The sequence below is a fragment of the Rosa rugosa genome, chromosome 1 (genome assembly GCF_958449725.1).
Source record: "Rosa rugosa chromosome 1, drRosRugo1.1, whole genome shotgun sequence".
Classification (NCBI taxonomy): Eukaryota; Viridiplantae; Streptophyta; class Magnoliopsida; order Rosales; family Rosaceae; genus Rosa; species Rosa rugosa.
The window spans coordinates 704345-723210 of record NC_084820.1 but is presented as its reverse complement, the minus strand read 5'-3'; the positions used below and the strand labels follow the sequence as shown (position 1 = coordinate 723210).

Here is an 18866-nt window from a genome sequence, read left to right as displayed (position 1 = left end):
GCTCCAGTGTGGGTTCAATCAGGTGGGCTGGGTTCCACCTTGGGCTGATGAGGAAAGAAAGCCTTGCAGTTGCTGTTGTCTTTGCTCTGGTATGCACTTGGGCTTTTGGGCCTGGGCCTAAATTTGAGTTGATGGGCTCTTCTCCATCTGCTCGGATTTGGGCTTGGTTTCCTGAGCCTGGGTTCAAGCTCAAGCTTGGACTGGTTGCGTTTGTTACAGTTGCTTCGGATAAGAAGAGCAAGACCAACCTGTTGCCGAGGTTGTTGGCTCCTGAAGAGGTCGTGGAGGGTGTTGGCTCCAACCCTAAGGGGAAGGAGCTAGCATTTTTCTAGGTCTCTGCTATTAGACATCTGGTTACAAACCTTTTAAAGTTGGAGTAATCTCTATGAGCTTTTTTCTAAGATGTTTCTAGTTGTATTTGTACCACAATTGCGTGTCGGCAGATTAGACTAGATGAATGATTTTTCCTTAGAATAGCGAGGTTGTTCTTGCTTGCTTAGGCTTGCTATCCAGCGAGCGTCCCTTTAGACTTTAATGAGTTTAGTATTGACTTAGATAGGTTCTCCGGTCTCACCGGACTCTTATGTAAGTGCATGTTAGACTCTGGCCTGTTTTCATGACTTTGATATCTAATAACATCAAATCCTTTAAAAAATAATAATAATAATAATAAAAATATTTGTAAGTGCAGAGTCTAGTATTGACTTACATAAGAGTTAAAATAAGTGGAAAACTATAACATCGCGGGGTCGCGGGGTTAAAATAATAATAATAATAATAGTATTGCTTGCTTAGGCTTGCTATCCAGCGAGCGTCCCTTTAGACTTTAATGAGTTTAGTATTGACTTAGATAGGTTCTCCGGTCTCACCGGACTCTTATGTAAGTGCATGTTAGACTCTGGCCTGTTTTCATGGCTTTGATATCTAATAACATCAAATCCTTTAAAAAATAATAATAATAATAATAAAAATATTTGGGTACAAAATTTAACAAGTCACTCTGCGAATAATAAGGTGAGCCGGAGAGGTATCACAGTGTTGAGGGTGGTAAAGATGAGTTGTGAAAATGCAGAAAATTAATATTTGGGTATGAAAGTGAAAAATCAATTTATTGTAAAAAAATTATGTATTATAGTTTCAAAAATACGAGAAGTTTAACAAGTCAATTTATAAGTAAGAAATACGTAAGTATTTTTACAAAATACATCAGTACATATATTATTTGCGTATTATGTAAGAAGTTACTAATAATAGCTACACTACTTCTCTCTCTCGAGGGAAACACGTACAGCTTCCCCTATGAAGGGCAACCGTCGCCTCTTCTTTTGTTCCGTCCGACGACAAGTCATCACGACGTCGTTGTCGGATGGGCCTTATGGTCACTTCATTGGTTTGCTCTTCTTCTCAGGATATCCGGTGCGCTTTGGACGCGGATGGTGGAATGGCGGCGCTATTGAGGTCAAGCATAACAAGATTTGCGTGGTGGCAGCGGAGGATTTGCTTGTTGTGGCTGAGTTGTAGCGACTTCTTCATGGTCGTGTGGGTACTGAGTTCGTCTATTTTGGCTAGGGCGGAGGGCGCCTCATTCTTCTGGATTGGGTCAGACAGTGTGTAGGCTGTGGTATACTGCAGCTGGCATCTTGGCGACTGCTGGTTGGGTTGGTGTTCTTGAGGGTGGTATGATGGGCCTCAAGTTGGGCTTCCATGTTGCTGGGCTAGGAGCTGGGCCTGACTTAATTTGGGCTAAGCTATTTTTATTTTTATTTTTATTTTTATTTTAAAAAAAAAAACCTATCCTTTTTAAGCTAACATTATTTTCTAGGATTGCCTCCTAGAGTTTTAAAAAATAAATTTGGGTTGGTGCTTGGTTTCGTTTTATTTGGCTTCAGAACTCGTAAGGAATAAGGATGACTCAATCTCATCGTAGTCTTTTTTTTAAATGTGCTATTTTTTATAATGTTATCTACTTTTGACATGAATGGATTGACACTCAATATGCTTTCAAGAAGTTACTAAGAATAAGGGTGATGTTAGTGGAATATGACTGTTTTTTGGTTTTGATAAAACAATCATAGAACGAGCGCATGTACGTACAATTCATTTCAACCCGGTGATTTTCATGCAGCCTTAACTGACAGGTTGCATGAAATTAGAGAGCTGATTCGTAGTCGAAATTTGTCTAATTTCTTCGCAGAGTTTGGTTCAAATAAAATGAGGTCTTGAACTCTTGATTGATGACTCTAAAATCGTACACGTGCAATGAAAGACCTCAAACCGCCACCTGCTTCGTCAATCTCCCATTTGATTCTGCACACGTTGACGCTCAATTCAGCGCCAAGCCGCCAACTGTCCTGGAAGCAACCCCCTGTTTCAATCACTTCCCAAAATCACCACACACACAGTCACACATGACACACCTCCTCTAATTACACCCCTGACCTAAGTGGTAAATTCGTAATTCTCGTGTAATTCACGTCTAGATTCCCACCCCAGTTTCCTTTCCCTTCCCCCGCCCTCTAGAACCCAACTCAAACCCTCCAGAACCATCCAGTACCACCTCCTACCTTCCATACTCTTCTCACCGTCTCTTATGAACTCTCTTCATCTCTCTCGAACTAAGCAATAACATCAATATAAACCCACCCTCCCCTCTTCCAAACCCAACATCAAGATTTCCAAAGCGATCAAAGCGATCATATCATTCCAATCCCAAACACTCACAAAGAAAAAACCTCTGTTTTTTTTTGTTGCTGTGAATTTCGAACTTGGAGTTTGCTTCGATGGCGGCCAAGACTGAAGGAAAAGCAATAGGCATCGACCTCGGCACCACCTACAGCTGCGTCGGGGTCTGGCAAAACGACCGCGTCGAGATCATCGCCAATGACCAGGGCAACCGCACCACTCCGTCCTACGTGGCGTTCACCGACACCGAGCGGCTGGTCGGCGATGCGGCCAAGAACCAAGTCGCCATGAACCCGCAGAACACCGTCTTCGACGCCAAGCGTCTGATCGGTCGGAGATTCTCCGACCCGTCTGTCCAAGCCGACATGAAGTTCTGGCCTTTTAAGGTCATACCCGGCCCCGGCGACAAGCCGATGATCGTCGTCCACTATAAAAACGAAGAGAAGCAGTTCTCGGCGGAGGAGATTTCGTCCATGGTGCTGACGAAGATGAAGGAGATTGCTGAGGCCTTTTTGGGTCAGACTATCAAGAACGCCGTGGTGACTGTTCCTGCTTATTTCAACGACTCCCAAAGACAGGCCACCAAGGACGCCGGAGTTATATCCGGCCTCAATGTGATGCGAATCATTAACGAGCCGACGGCTGCTGCTATAGCATATGGTCTGGACAAGAAGGCCTCAAGGAAAGGTGAGCAGAATGTTCTGATTTTCGATCTCGGCGGTGGTACTTTTGATGTGTCACTTCTGACTATTGAGGAGGGGATTTTCGAAGTCAAGGCCACCGCCGGTGACACTCATCTCGGCGGTGAGGACTTCGATAATCGGATGGTAAATCATTTCGTGGCGGAGTTTAGGAGGAAGCATAAGAAGGATATCAGTGGGAATGCTAGAGCTCTGAGGAGGCTGAGGACTGCTTGCGAGAGGGCCAAGAGGACTCTGTCTTCGACTTCTCAGACCACAATTGAAATCGATTCTCTTTACGAAGGAATCGATTTCTACTCAACGATCACGAGGGCCAGGTTCGAGGAGCTGAACATGGACTTGTTCAGGAAGTGTATGGAGCCGGTGGAGAAGTGTCTGAGGGATGCGAAGATCGACAAGAGCCAGATTCACGACGTTGTTTTGGTGGGTGGCTCGACTAGGATTCCCAAGGTTCAGCAGCTTCTGCAGGACTTCTTCAATGGGAAGGAACTTTGCAAAAGTATTAACCCGGATGAGGCTGTGGCTTATGGCGCTGCGGTTCAGGCTGCGATTTTGACCGGTGAAGGTGATCAGAAGGTTCAGGATCTTTTGTTGCTTGATGTCACTCCTCTCAGTCTTGGGCTCGAGACAGCTGGTGGTGTGATGACCACTTTGATTCCGAGGAACACGACTATTCCTACCAAGAAGGAGCAGATCTTCTCTACTTATTCGGATAACCAGCCCGGGGTTTTGATCCAAGTTTATGAAGGAGAGAGGGCCAGGACCAAGGACAACAATCTCTTGGGGAAATTCGAGCTGACTGGCATTCCACCAGCTCCTAGAGGTGTGCCTCAGATCAATGTCTGCTTCGATATCGATGCTAATGGTATCTTGAATGTCTCGGCTGAGGACAAGACTGCTGGAGTGAAGAACAAGATCACGATTACCAACGACAAGGGAAGGCTGAGCAAGGAGGAAATAGAGAAGATGGTGCAGGATGCAGAGAGGTACAAGGCGGAGGACGAGGAGGTGAAGAAGAAGGTGGATGCTAAGAATTCTTTGGAGAATTATGCTTACAATATGAGGAATACTATCAAGGATGACAAGATTGCAGGGAAATTGGATCCTTCGGATAAGCAAAGGATCGAGAAGGCTGTGGAGGAGGCTATTCAGTGGCTGGAGGGGAACCAATTGGCCGAGGTGGATGAGTTGGAGGACAAGCAGAAAGAGTTGGAGGGGATTTGCAATCCCATTATTGCTAAGATGTATCAGGGTGCTGGTGCTGGAGGAGGTATGCCACCTATGGGTGATGACATGCCTGGTGCTGGTGCTCATTCTAACGGTTCTGCAAGTGGAGCTGGCCCAAAGATCGAAGAGGTTGATTAAGCTGGAAAATGTGCGAGGATGGGTCGTTCTATTTAGCTTTTGGGTTTTATGAATGTAATTCTTCTTTTTGGGTTTAGCTTGTAACTTTGTAAGCATGGTCTTCTTTTTTTGTTTCTGGGGGTCTTGGGTTAAATCAAAAGCCATGGTAATATGTATTGTATAAGAGTATCTAGTAGTTGTGTTCAATAAAAAGTTTAGTTTTCTTCTGTAAGAACCAGTTGGGTATCTGGTTTGCCTGCTTGAATTTTGATGTTCTGATATTGATGGTTCTGAGACTCTGAGTTGGGTACTGCCAACTTAATTTGGAATTCAACATACTGACATAGTAAGAAGATGGCAATCTAGTCAAGCCCAATTTACAGAGGACTTGCAACTCTGGGATATACACCTTATATTAAACGAATATGATTAATCAAAATAAACGATACCATAGTATTAAGATCAGAATCGAATATGATTAATCAAAACAAACGATACCATAGTATTAAGATCAGAAACTTCATCTTGGGACCTAGTCAAAAGCTAATGCCTCTGTGTTACCTTTTCATATAAATGAAATTCTTCCTGCTTGCTTCTCCTTCAGTCCTGTTGCTATATGTAAGTAGTTGGTTCTTCTGCTTCGACCAAATTTGCATAATGTTTCAGGGAAATCAAGCTCTTATTAAGACTCATGATTCGCTTACATGCGCTCAACAACCAATCCCTTAATAAATTGGACATTTGAAAAGATTCATGGTAACAACTGTTCGTCTTAGATCCAGAAACAATGTTATTGTGGACGGTTGATCTATGAAAAGTTTTCCATACTGTAAATTGTACTAGTTGTTCTTGGACATCGGGTTTTCTAAACTGATTTTTTATGTTCATTTATAGGCTCTGAACCAAGTCATATGCAGAGGCAAGATGCACCTGCAATTTCTGGACAACCACTGCCACTCAGAGCCTCAGAGAGGTGCATGGTGCATGATACGCATGGATATGATGATGAATAAATGATGCCGCTGCGAGCAGAGAGAGGTCCAAGGGCAGGAGGGCACTTGAAGAAGCCTTCAGTAGCATTTGGATTTCTTAGTACCACAGTTTTATTCAACAGAGCTTAGTTTGTCAAGAGTGTAGTTTTTAATTTGGAGAAAGGTATAGATATAACTTTTCTTTGGTCAAGTACGAATCTCTCTGTCTATATTGTCAGTTTTTGAGCCTGTTGGCCATGATCAAGCTCGATTGCCACACATGTTTTTGTGGCCATTAATTCAGCTATCTTCTGCTTCTTAATTAAATTGAAAACCATTACCTAAACTGCATGCTGAATTCCATCCCTTACCAGAGTTTCAGTAGTTCATCAACTTGTGGAAATTTATTGTTTTAGATAGAGTTCACATTGGTATCCAAGTGCTTGTATATCAAAGAAAGTTCCTTTTCTTTTCCTCTAGTGAAGGTGGATTCTAACTGCCCGCTCACCAGTTTCTGTAGCTTTTTTTTTTTATTGCCTCTTGGCTTCTGCATCTTTGCCAGTTTTGTATTTAAGTAATGGTTATCTTGGAGTTTGTTTGGATCACTTTTTTGTATGTATTACATTTCCATTATGAAATTTACAGTAAGGATTGTATATAGGTGGTATGAGAATCTCCTGAAGTTGTGCAATATGCTGTGATTCATATTAGTGTCGCAGTCTAGCCAGCCAAAATGACTTGATAGTTCATTGTGCAGAATCTTACGTTGATCATTGGAATTTGAAGGCCCAATTTTTAAAGCCTCTCATAAAGGTTACCAGATAGAGGTCTGAGTAAACATCTTCAAGATTTTGTTTTAGTATATGTATAATACCGGTGTTGTAGACTTGTAGTTAAAATACATAATGGAACTTAAGATGCAAACTTGACAGGAGCAGAGGGGAAAAAGGCATTGGAGCTATACTGTGGTACCAGGAACCATTGACATTAAATGAGAGCTACAAGAAGGACAGAAATAAGTCTTTTTTATAGAAGAATATGCATTCAGCTCAAAATTACTGATAAAAAGTTGGGGATTACATCAAAACAAGAGGTTTTATGATATCTAATCTACATAAAGAGAAAAGCACAAAATTATACATCAGGGCCCCTGGCCAAGTTTTCTATACAGATCCTTCTTTAATTACTAAAAGCACAAAAGTTTACTAACAAGAAATATAGATGATTCAGGGCCAAACTTTCTACATAGATCCTTCCTTCAGGGCCTTCCACTCTTGGACGTCTTTAACTGGATTCCTCAAAGGGTTTTGACAATCCTTCAGGGTCTTCCATTCGCAGTGTTCACAATTGGATTCCGCAAAGGTTTCTGACTATTCTTCAGGGCCTTCCATTCTGCAGTGTTCCCAATTGGATTCCGCAAATGGTTCTTCAACTTCCTCGAACTCGTAACCGGAATTGATTGCACCTCTTTGCACTTGATATTCGAATTGGGATCCACACCAGAGCTAGTGAGTTTTTGATGAATTTTGATGAGGCGAGGCATAAGAGCGTTGCTTAGCTCGACGATTCTTTGGGCAAGAGCGTACTCAGATGGCCCAAAGAAGGAGGACTTGCTGCTATCTTTCATCGCGGTTGCAGGGCTCAAACTCTCGTTCATCATCATTTTTAGCGACATGATTTGAGAACAAAGAAATGTTTTGCGAAATGTTTTGATGACGCTATATTTATAGAATTCCTGACTATTCCCAATAGGCGAGGGAATATGATTTTAGCCGTGGGATATATATGAACAGCTACCCTAGGATTAAATTAAAAAAAAAAAGGCTTGGGCCTAACTGTGGCAGGTTAATGGGCCAATATAACTAAGACCCAATACTGAACAAAGCCCATAGTCTATTTCCACTCTTCTTCATGACTTCAAAAACAATGGATAAGAAATCGCTCCAACTGAGTAGAGCTGTCGAGTGTTTGAGCTTCTAATAAGCCATGGCTGGGATCACCACCAGCTTCGCATCCAAGCCTATCCTATCCCGGACAACTCCCAAAACGACGCCGTTTCCATTCTCGCTTTCCTCCTTCGAGTCCAAGCTCTTCGGCCTTCGCTTTAATACCGTTTATCTGATAAATCCGAGCTCTTGTAGCTCTCTCTCCTCCGCCGTCAGCAGCCCAGTCACGGCCCGTTTCGGCGGCGGCGGGCCCCGGAGGTCGAGTAATGACCGCCGGAGACAGCAAAGCGATGCCGAGGATGATGATAAAGCACTTGATATCTCCACTATAAGGTTAATTTATTATTGATTAGTTTTATTATCGTGTTTATGTATCTGCTTCAGTTAATCAAAACTGAAACTTGAATTTGGTTTGTTTCGTTGTGGATGGTTTCGAATAGGTCAGCTTCGGTGAGGCTTATTGATCAGAAGCAGGAAATGGTTTGTGTTTATTTAGTTGCTGAGATATTGCTATGGAAATGCAGTATGAAGGTCTTGAAATTGTGAACTTGTTCTGTGTAGGTTGGAGTGGTGTCGAAGAGTGAGGCGATTCGAATGGCTGATGAGGCTGACCTTGATTTGGTATGCATTTTGCTACTACCTCATTTTTTTTTTACGAAAATCATGAATGCTGTTATCTGCTGCATATTGATTTTGTATGCATTTGAATCATGCTGGCTGCCATCGGTCTTGGTTCAGTTGTTCTGTTGGTAGAAATTGGTAGAAGAACTCAGAACTGTGTGTTACAGAAACAGTGAATTCTCTGTTAGCTATATCAGCAACTGCAGTTTATATATCATTTGTGTGGAATATGTTACTTCTGTTGCACCAGATTGAATCACCCTTTGGAGCTTCTTATGAGTTTATAACATGGTTTCAAGACTAATATCTTCTCCATTGTTGCAGGTAATATTGTCTCCAGATGCAGATCCTCCAGTTCTCAGGATTATGGATTACAAGTACGAAATGTTTTGTTATCTGTTATATGAAGTCCATACTTCTCTTCATTTTGACTTATTCCTGTTTCTTATTTCCATTAAATGCCAAGATGTCCTCATAAAGAATATACCCCTTATTCTCTGTAGAAGCACTCTTGTTTCTTATTTCTATTCATATATTGTTATTATGTGGAGGTAACTAAACAGAAATGTCTAGCATTGTGGTTGTTCGGTATTTAGTTTCATATTTTGTAGTTTGTGATGGCACTGGTAAATACTCTGTTCAGTAATGAAGAATTGTACAAAAATTACAATGAACAATATGTTGAGTGGTAATTGGAATTGGAAGATCAGTTTGTAGTAAGTTCTCTGTAGTAGATCTACATAATAGCCATAACATGACCTAAACATATGCACTTGTTTAATTTTTACATTGAGTGGTAGACTTAAATATCTCTACCTTTTGCTTTCCTCAGTAAATATCGGTATGAGCAACAAAAGAAGAAAAGAGTGTCGCAGAAGAAAAGCGCAGGCAAGGGTTTTCTCTATCTTGAGCATGTTGTTTTTCTTTCTGATTCATGCATAAGCATGATCTCGGATTTGAGGAAAGATACTGACTGAAATTTGCTTCTACTTCTTTTAGCCAGTCGCATGGATTTGAAGGAGCTCAAAATGGGGTAAAACACTGAGTCTTCTTTCTTTATTTATCTGCACGCAGTCTTATTTCAGTATTCTATTATTCACACGTTCATTTGACATGTAAGATCATCAATGGCTGCCCAAATGGCTAGATGTCTAAGTTTATGTTATATGGTTAGAAAACAATTGTTTCTTCGATAAGCTTTCCATCTAATTTGAATCACCATATGGTATTTAGTGTTAATAACTGCTTCCATCAAAGAGAGAAAAAAGAAAACGTTACTTTTCTAGGAACTAATATGAAAGAAAAGCCACACACACTCAGTTTATTTCAAACTACAAAGAGAAGTAAGCACTCATACCTTGCATCCACAGTACGACATGTGATTTACTATTTAGCTTGCTCAAAGGAAATATATTTGCAAATGAAGAAGTTTTTGTTTTATCACGAGATTTGTTCACATTATTATTATTATCTGTACAGTTACAACATTGATCAACATGATTATTCTGTACGTATGAGAGCTGCTCAGAAGTTTCTGAAAGATGGTGATAAGGTAGGTTGCTTAAAGTTCTCAAGGAGGGCCTTCTTATATTATATAAGGATATCAGTGTGTTACACTCTTATTTTTCTTTGCTTTGATATTTATAACCAATTGCTGTAGGTCAAGGTTATGGTCAACTTGAAAGGTCGGGAAAATGAGTTCAGAAATAAAGCTATCGAGCTTCTCAAACGCTTTCAAAGTGAAGTTGGGGAGGTACCGATGTCCATCTGTGCTTATAATCATGAACTGAGTTGCATATAACAACATAAATTGTTGCATGACTCGGTCAACGTCTTGCTGTTCTGGTTATTTATCTACAATTGTATGCTTGTTGTGCAGCTTGCAACAGAGGAAGCCAAAAGCTTCAGCGACAGAAACATGTTTATAGTTTTAGTTCCAAACAAGGCTATTCTCCAGAAAGCTCAAGAGCCGTCAAAGAAAAAGGAGAACCCTGCAGTGAATGAAGTATCATCAAGTGTCTGAGTGGACTCAAATTTTTAAGCAGGTTTAACGAATACAAAATTCAGTGGCCATTTCGAAAAAAAGAAAAAAAAAGAATCTAGTGGCATCATTAATTGTTCTTCAAACTAGGTTGGGTACTTGGGTGGGTATCTTTGAGGTTGTGTATAGCATTAGTGTAATACATGTATTAGTGTATGACTGTCTTTTCAATCAAGAAGCTAGCGAAGTTTTGTAGACCGTGCTTTTGAAAAATTTAAAAGCTTCTATTTGAAGCCAAATGTATGTTTTGTCCACACTTGATGGTCAGGAGCAGAACAATCTCATGGAAACAAGTAGGTTTGTATGCATCATAGGTTCGTAAATCGTAAAATACTTCGCTGGTTATATAGAAATTCTGGTCTTGTGCTCATTTGTCTTGACAACTAATTATAAATATACAAAAGTAAAATGGGATTGTACATACAGTGATTTTCTGGATTTGCCCTTTATTTTTTGTCATCTTTGACGCTTTTGTCCCTCAGTTTTTTTTTTTTTAAAGAAAAAAACACAAAATATTAGCTCAATGAAATTATTACAAATAGAAGTAAAAGATGATTATAATTTTAAAATTAATTTGTTCTTGAATCCATAGTTTTAGCTTAGTAGGATCATACATACTATAAATTCATCTTTATATATGGCTTAGGTTTGTCAAATGTGAAATAACCTAAGCCTAGAACATAAGCCTTGATTTAAGTTGATTTTAAAATAGAAATAGAAAAAGTCAGCAAACATGGTATTTTATAGATGGGTGTCTTGAGTAATTCTTAAATTTAAATTTAGAACTTTATATGTTTATCACATATCACTAAATTGTTATAAAGATTTTTAAAAGCTTCACTGCTAAGTTTCATATGCTGCTCCTTATATTATATCATTTGTATCCAAAAACAAATGAAGGGTCTCCAACACCATATGAACCAATAAGTGATACATCAGAGGATGATTAGTTCCAACTTGAAATGTATGATATTTTGGTGAGATTTAACCACTTTCTTAATTTGTATGTAAATAATATATTTTGTTAGACTATTCCTTTGTTTTGAAAAATGTAAATACAGAAGTTTGGTTAAAATATCAGCTCTTACTCAACACTTTCATTCATAATATGCAAAACGATAATATATTTAGTTAACATTTTTTATATTGTCATTTCTACCCTACTGCGTATAAAATTTAGGACAAAAAATATAAATCCGCAGCATTGCGCGGGCGAGCTGCCTAGTATTAAACAAAAGAAAAATTACCAAACTCAGCAACTGTGTTGGAACAAGAAACAGATGCAAACATAATGAAACAAAACAACAGAACAAAATTGGCCACAAGCCAAACCTTGTGCTTGGCTTGTGCACAATGGGCACAAGGATAATCTAATAATAATTTATATATATATATATATATATATATTTATCCTTGAAAAGTTACATGCTAGGCATGTGCAAATTTTTTAGTCTGAGGCTGAGCTATTGAATGTCTGGGCAGCTTTCAAATTGGGAAAGAAAGAGGCAGATCAAGTGTGCTTGAGAGGGAGGGTACTTTCCAACAAACTGTACTTGGGTGTTGGTGTAATTTATTTATTTTTTAAACTTATTAAAATAGGGGTAAAATTGAAAAAAAATAATATTAAAATTCTCGCACGCACAAATGCAGCCTTTCACCATGCAGAAAAGCTAGTAATAAGATAAATAGTGTCATAAATATTATTGCAATGAAATTGTGATCTAACATCATAACTCGTGGTCTCGTGTACGAGTTTCCTCACTATTACTCGTTATAGTTTAACTAGAGCTGCCGTTTTGTATCTCTGTATCTGACTATCGCAAAACTGTGACCAGTGGTGCTTCTTAGGCTTCCAACCCCCGTAACTGTGCCCATTGTGCTGTGGCGTTTCCCCAGATTTCTAGTAGTGAATTCTGAATTTATGTCTTTTTCAGCTTGTATTGTTATCTATGATTATAATACCTGCTCTAGTAGTCGGCTCAGATTATTATGATGTCAAGACTCAAGAGCCTTGCAAATTGAATTGGGCTTTTGGATAGAACGGCCCACAAATTAAAAGTAGTTATGCCCTGCTTCTTGGCCTAGATCGGAAGAGCACAATTCCCATGCTTAAGTTGGTGAATTAAAACAGAATTTGACGATCCTTATTACGACGAAGTAAAAGTCCATTTGGGGAGGAAATCACCTGTTCCCAAATTCTCTATCCCAATTCTGTGACTATGTAGAGTGGGCAGGAAAAGCCACTTTGTTTGAGTTATCCCATACCTTTTCTGGTCTGAACCCTAATTCAAAAAAGTAACGTACCTGTTGACTTAATTATACATCTTAACAGTCGGCTTGGAAATTAAGTTAATCGATCACTATTGACGTAGGTATATATGCACCTTTCCTACTTAGTTTGGCAATTGAAGAAATACCCATGTGGTTAACCAATTAATTAAGTTCTCCCTAATCATGGAAAGTTTCTACGTACAGTATATATAGTAACTCGATGGAGTGATCTGCTTAATTATAACTTCATTTGCAAGAAGCAGTATTAATATATATAGCTAAGTTTGTGTTTCTTCTAAGTCATACACGTCCTTTATTTCGGTACATACTTTGGCAATGTATATGGACCGAACTCGATCACTTTATAAATATACAAGCTTTAGCTTCATCGTCAAGTTATTTACTAGTATTGCGAACTATATAAACGTACCTTTGCTTAATTTATCGTTAGCTAGTAGCTTAATCTAAATATATGAGTAATGTGTACATGATATCATGCACAAATATACGACACAATTTCACTCACATAATTTGATATATATATATATATATATATATATATATATATATATATATATATACAGATCCTATCTAGAGCGGAGCTCCGCTTTGAAAATTAACGTGTGAAGTTCGATTTTTGGGTCACTTTTCGGTCGCACATCCACATCTCGACCGTTCAGTTTTTAGGTACTACTGTACTAGTGTATAGATCGTCTCTGCAAATTTTCAGCCAAATTGATGATCGTTAAGGTATCTAACTCGCTTAAACCAATGGACGGACTGAATATGTCAACCTGAACCGTACTAGCTTTAAGGCAGTTATCAATGCCTTAACGATCATCAATTTGGCTGAAAATTTGCAGAGACGATCTATACACTAGTACCTAAAAACTGAACGGTCGAGATGTGGATGTGCGACCGAAAAGTGACCCAAAAATCGAACTTCACACGTTAATTTTCAAAGCGGAGCTCCGCTCTGGATGAGATATGTGTATATATATATATATATATATATATATATATATATATATATATATTAACACTGACAGAGCTTGGAGAAGTGCATCAGGTCAAGCTGGTTTTTGTGGCGTATTTCGGGATTATCAAGGTACTTTTCTTGGTGCCTTTTTCTCTAATTTTGATATTCCAAGTTCAATGGCAACAAAAGTAATGGCGGTGATTAAATCAATTGAATTAGTTTGGGTTCGTGATTGGAAACATATGTGGTTAGAAGTGGACTCTTCTTTGATTCTCAATTTCCTCAAATCTCCTTAGCTGGTGTCTTGGCAATTGCGGGTTGAGTGAGGTAATTGTTTGCACCGTATCTCTCAAATGCATTAATTTCCGCTCCTCACACATTTTTCGGGAAGGAAACCAAGTTGCAGATGCTTTTGTAAATTTTGGCCTTTCTTCTGCAAGTTTGGTTTGGTGGGATTTGAGAATGGCATTTTTGTCATATAGAATTTTTCCATGTATTAACAACAACTTCTTCTTCTTCACATGGCAATTGGAAAACCTAATTCGATCAGCTTCTCTCTTTTTTTATTAGTAAATTACTAATTAATCCTATACATACAATTTTTATTTGTTTCACTCGATCAGTACTTCTACGCGTGCAAACTGTTCATGGTTGACGCCAGTATCAATTAATCATTGAACATGCACCTCGATCGCTAGCTAGCTATGGCGTTCCACGATCGTTACACTATACGATACATCATATATCATTATATTCTAGCTATATATCTTGACGCAGTCGGATTGATAACTAGGTTTACCAGCAATAAACCTAACAAAAGGATTCTGGAGTCCACCAGACATAAAAGAGAAATTCTCTATTTTATTGATTAAAAGTTGAAAGATAGGTTCTGCAGCCGCTTGCGACTGCATAAATAAGAGAAAAGTAACTCTAGGGCGACTAACAATGAAACCCTAAAGCCCATGGGTAAATACGAAAACAATCCAAAAATAACTACGAAAACAAAAAGTCTGAAAAATAGAAAAATGCAGTTTTGAGGCCCTAAACGAGCCCGAAAGGCCGAAAAAAGCCACAGATCATAGCAAAGCTATGAGTCTTGTTTCTGGCGCGATTCCCTTTCCGGAAAGGTAAGGCACGTCCCAATCGGACACCGAGCTGTTTCGTGTCTACTAGTCACTTTTCGTTTTCCTCCTTTAGCACGATCCAACTGTTCTTCGAATTGGGCTGCCATCCGTTCTGCATCATATCTACTTTGACCTGTATACAAACACATGACTCATGATTATCTAATATCCATAGTCTTTCTAAACATTGGCACGCACGTTAATCATCAAATGCATGAACTTAAGTTATCATTAGCTAGCTACATATATGATATATTAATATACATATACATAGAAATTGCATGCTCTTGATTGAAAATTCTTTGCTCACGCAATGCCTTTGCTCTTGCATGGTGCTGGCTCATCAAGCACTTTCAATCGCTTTAGCTAGATAGCTACTGAAAATGTTTCTCTAATTTGAAAGCCCTTTGGCAATTGTAGAGAAAGCACTAGTGCACTACATATATATGTAACTGCATGACTTGAATCAAACCATAGATTGTTAATACTACTACATCAAATTGCAGAGAAGACCTTGTGTTTTTTAGGGAGGGGAAGAACCAATGGAAACCTGTGTATATATATGTTGCTCAATCGATGATTACAATTGTAAATTGTTTGATAACATGGGGTGTAGTACCTGTGCCTTGGGGCTTGGGCTCACATGGTTTGCTCTGATTGATTCAGAGTAAATGAAGCTCACCAACATAATTCTGCCACGTACGTACTAGGTACGTAGTGCGCTTGAGAAACCCTAAATCATGCCCTAAACTCATGGAAGCAAGCAAGAAAAACCGCAAGGAAAAAGCATGTACACACACACACACACGCATATACAATTCAATTTTTTATTGGGAAATTTAGAAAACATTATAATCAAAGAACCCCAGGAATATATATTGTCAGTTAGGATATACTATGTTATGTTACAATGATGAAACCTGGAATCGAGGCTTCAACACATGCATCGTGAGGATCTTACCTTTAATATTTAATTGGATAATTCAAAAGTAAATAAAAATATATGTATCTGATTATCATCGTTCCGGTCTAAAATTCCCGGTTTATATTGCTCTAGTTGTTTTTTTTTTTTCATATTGTAGATTCGGAGGGAGTGATTATTGTGTCTTGGTGTTTGCTAAAAATAAAGGTACGCAGTACTGCACGATCACTCATTGGCCTCTCAAGTTAGTGAGCTTACCGGAATTAATCTTGATAATGACAGAGAGTTATAAGTATGTGGTACGTTTGAAAATACATGCCCATAAAATTTATGCAATCATATTCTTAACTATTTTGTTGGCAAGAAATTCTGAATTACTTAACGTCATCAATTTTGATGAGTGGACGGCGAAGGGTCAAATGCAAGAATGGTGCTTGAAATGGATGAGGGGAGTTTTTTTTTTTTTTTTGAGAAGAGGATGTGGGGAGTTCACACTGTACTGAAGGTTTTCCTTCTTCAAAAGTCACAAGTATATATGTTGGGTACGTAGCTAGTTATATGCCTACAACTCCAGAAGGGAAAACAAATTCTGTAACTGTGTCGATCGAAAAAGGTGCGTTAATTATTATACAATACTATGTGAAGAAGCAGAGCGAGCATGCAGTTGTTTTTAGGTTTAGATACTAAATGTAGCGCCTTTATCGTGTGGCCGGTAAGTGGTAACCGGTGATATGATTGATTAAGAAAGCTTGATTACAGTAGCCTTTATCGTGTGGACGATCGATGCATGCAAGCACAAAACCTAACTAGCTAGCTAGCTACTTGCCCCCAAACATATATGCAGCTAGCTAGCAGATTAATTACAGTAATGAGAACACAATTAACTGGAGGGGATAAAAGCATGCTGGTATGAGAATATTGTTATTCCACCCCCATAACGATCGAGGAGTCAGCAGCTGCAGCAGTTCGAAAGAAAATAGTTCTTTTTTAGACTAATTGGATATAATATTCAGAACTAGAACATGGTTTGATCTATTATATAATTTAGAGTTTTGCGACACGAGAATTACGACGGTTGCTTCTCCGTCTTCTACTCCATTTGTCACGTTACCTAGCCCTTCTATATATATATATATTAATATAATTTGCATCTGCATTTTCAATCAAATTGCACTATACACCCAACTAATCATCATAGATTCATTATAAACTTAACATTACTTAACAGAGCTAACATGCTAAATTCTCCATCCGTTCCCATTAACAAATCCATATTTATATTTCCCATCTATATGTATATATACTTTAGTTAATGCAGCAAGCTATTGCTAACGTATCATTAAGTAATGATCACAAAGGTATTGCAAACAGATATATCTTGATTCTAGCCTCAAGAAAACAAAACATTATCAAGTATATTAGATATATAAGTAAAAACGAAGTATTTGAAGAATTGGTACTCGACATATGATCAGTTCTTAGTTTTACTTTTTTAGGGTATATTAAAGTCTTGCTATATTCGGTCTTTATTGTTTGGTTTATACTGTCCGACAGGAAGAAGACGGAATATGTAATACCCCGAAAAATCCAAATTAAATTCCATGGATTTTTAGAAATGATTTCACGATAGTAGGAGCGAGTACGAATCTTGGAGAAGTTGTGGAATTAGTTCGAACGATTTTATTTTCGAAATCGAACGTTATTTAGGGGCTCGTGGAAATTGACTTTTTATACATACGGAATTTGGGAAAACTTCCTGCATGAAAGTTGTAGGGCTCGTCGATACGATCTCGTGCATATGTGGAACACAATATTCGGAGTTCGTATGAATAAGTTATGAATATTTGAAATTTGGGAATTTTCTATAAATAGGAAAAATTTCTGATTTTTTCATTAAGGACGAAAAAATCTAATTTTTGCTAAACAGTCCCCGAAACCCTCCGTTCTCTCTCCTCTCCCACGCGGCCGAACCGCTCGACCCGACCCGGCCGAACGGCCCTCCTCCGGCGTCCTCCAGCCCCGGACCCGGACACCACCGTGATCGCCGCTCCACGCCCAGACGCCCTCCGGTGTGGTCTTGGCCCGCCGCTGCCCCGAAAGCTGGATCGAAGACACCCAGACGAGCGAAACCGACCCGGCCGGAAAACGTCGACGCCGGCGTTGCACGGGCCGATCCTTCCCATTTTCGTGATCTCCTCTTCCCCCTGATCATCCCCATGTAAGTCTTTCATCACGATTTTTGAGTGTAGACCGCTAGATCAAGGTTTGACTTTTTGAACGCCTCTGATTCAATCTAGGATCCGATCGTGCGGCCGAGATTAATCCAACTTCAACGCTTGATCTAGGACGATCTAGGCCGAACCAGGCTTAGCTCCAGGTATGAAAGTTGATCACCCTTTCATTTTGAAGAAGTTTGTAGTTGACGACTTTTGCATCAGAGGTGGGTTGACCTTCGTTGACCGCCGCGTTGACCACCGTCTGTCCTCCGCTTGTGGCGGCGGGTCGGACCTTATTTTGAGTTTATATTATCTGGACGATGATCTACGCATCCATACGAGCGTTTTGATATATTACAAGGTTATTTTAGAAAATGTGGATAAATAATGGATTTACGTTTTGACGTTACTATTTAACGTTTTTACGGTTTATCTTCGGTTTACGATCTGCGAAGATCTGACCATCGGTTTTACTTCAAATTATAACATGTTGATCGTATGACTGTCCCGATGACTTTGTGTGGTCATGGGCGAAGATCCGACCGTTGGATCTTCGTATAAATGCAAAACAGTGATTAGGGAGGCGATTCGTGAGAATCCGTCCGTCGGATTTTCGTATAAATTTGTGAAGATGTTAGTAAGGACGATTCAGGAAGATCTGACCGTTGGATCTTCGTGATGATTTTTGGAGGGTGATCCTAAAGGCGATCCGTGAGGATCCGACCGTTGGATCATCATTTAATTTCGATCCGACCGTTGGATTGTCGTTTAAGTATGTTTTTGAGTTATTGGCTAAGTTAAGGTCATGTGTGATTAGGTGATTGACGGTCTCCCTTGGGTGAGCGATTTCGGTGTGTATTGTGTTGAATTGAAGACGCAGCGGGAATATCGAGGTGAGTAAATCGCACATGGTTCATTCACGAACCGAAATTCGGTGATTTTATTTAATTGAGAAATTGTGGAAATTGTTTTATGAAAATAAATATTTGTTTTAAATTATATGGACTTGATCGACTACGGTCCATAGGTAAGTAAAATGTATTTAAAC

General features: G+C 39.1%; 2 protein-coding genes across 2 annotated transcripts; both read left to right on the top strand.

Moving 5' to 3' along the window:
* Window positions 1-2585: 2585 nt before the first annotated feature.
* LOC133708549 (heat shock 70 kDa protein) lies at window positions 2586-4962 on the top strand. The gene has a single exon (XM_062134027.1). It carries the CDS (start codon window positions 2781-2783, stop codon window positions 4746-4748), a length of 1968 nt encoding a protein of 655 aa, XP_061990011.1. The 5' UTR covers window positions 2586-2780; the 3' UTR covers window positions 4749-4962.
* A 2668-nt stretch (window positions 4963-7630) lies between these two features.
* On the top strand, window positions 7631-10560 carry LOC133708589 (translation initiation factor IF3-4, chloroplastic-like). Its single transcript, XM_062134061.1, has 9 exons — window positions 7631-7977; window positions 8085-8124; window positions 8206-8265; window positions 8590-8642; window positions 9098-9153; window positions 9265-9298; window positions 9745-9817; window positions 9926-10018; window positions 10145-10560. The coding sequence occupies exons 1-9, from the start codon at window positions 7685-7687 to the stop codon at window positions 10286-10288; spliced, it is 846 nt and encodes a 281-aa protein (XP_061990045.1). The 5' UTR covers window positions 7631-7684; the 3' UTR covers window positions 10289-10560.
* The last annotated feature ends 8306 nt before the right edge of the window (window positions 10561-18866 follow it).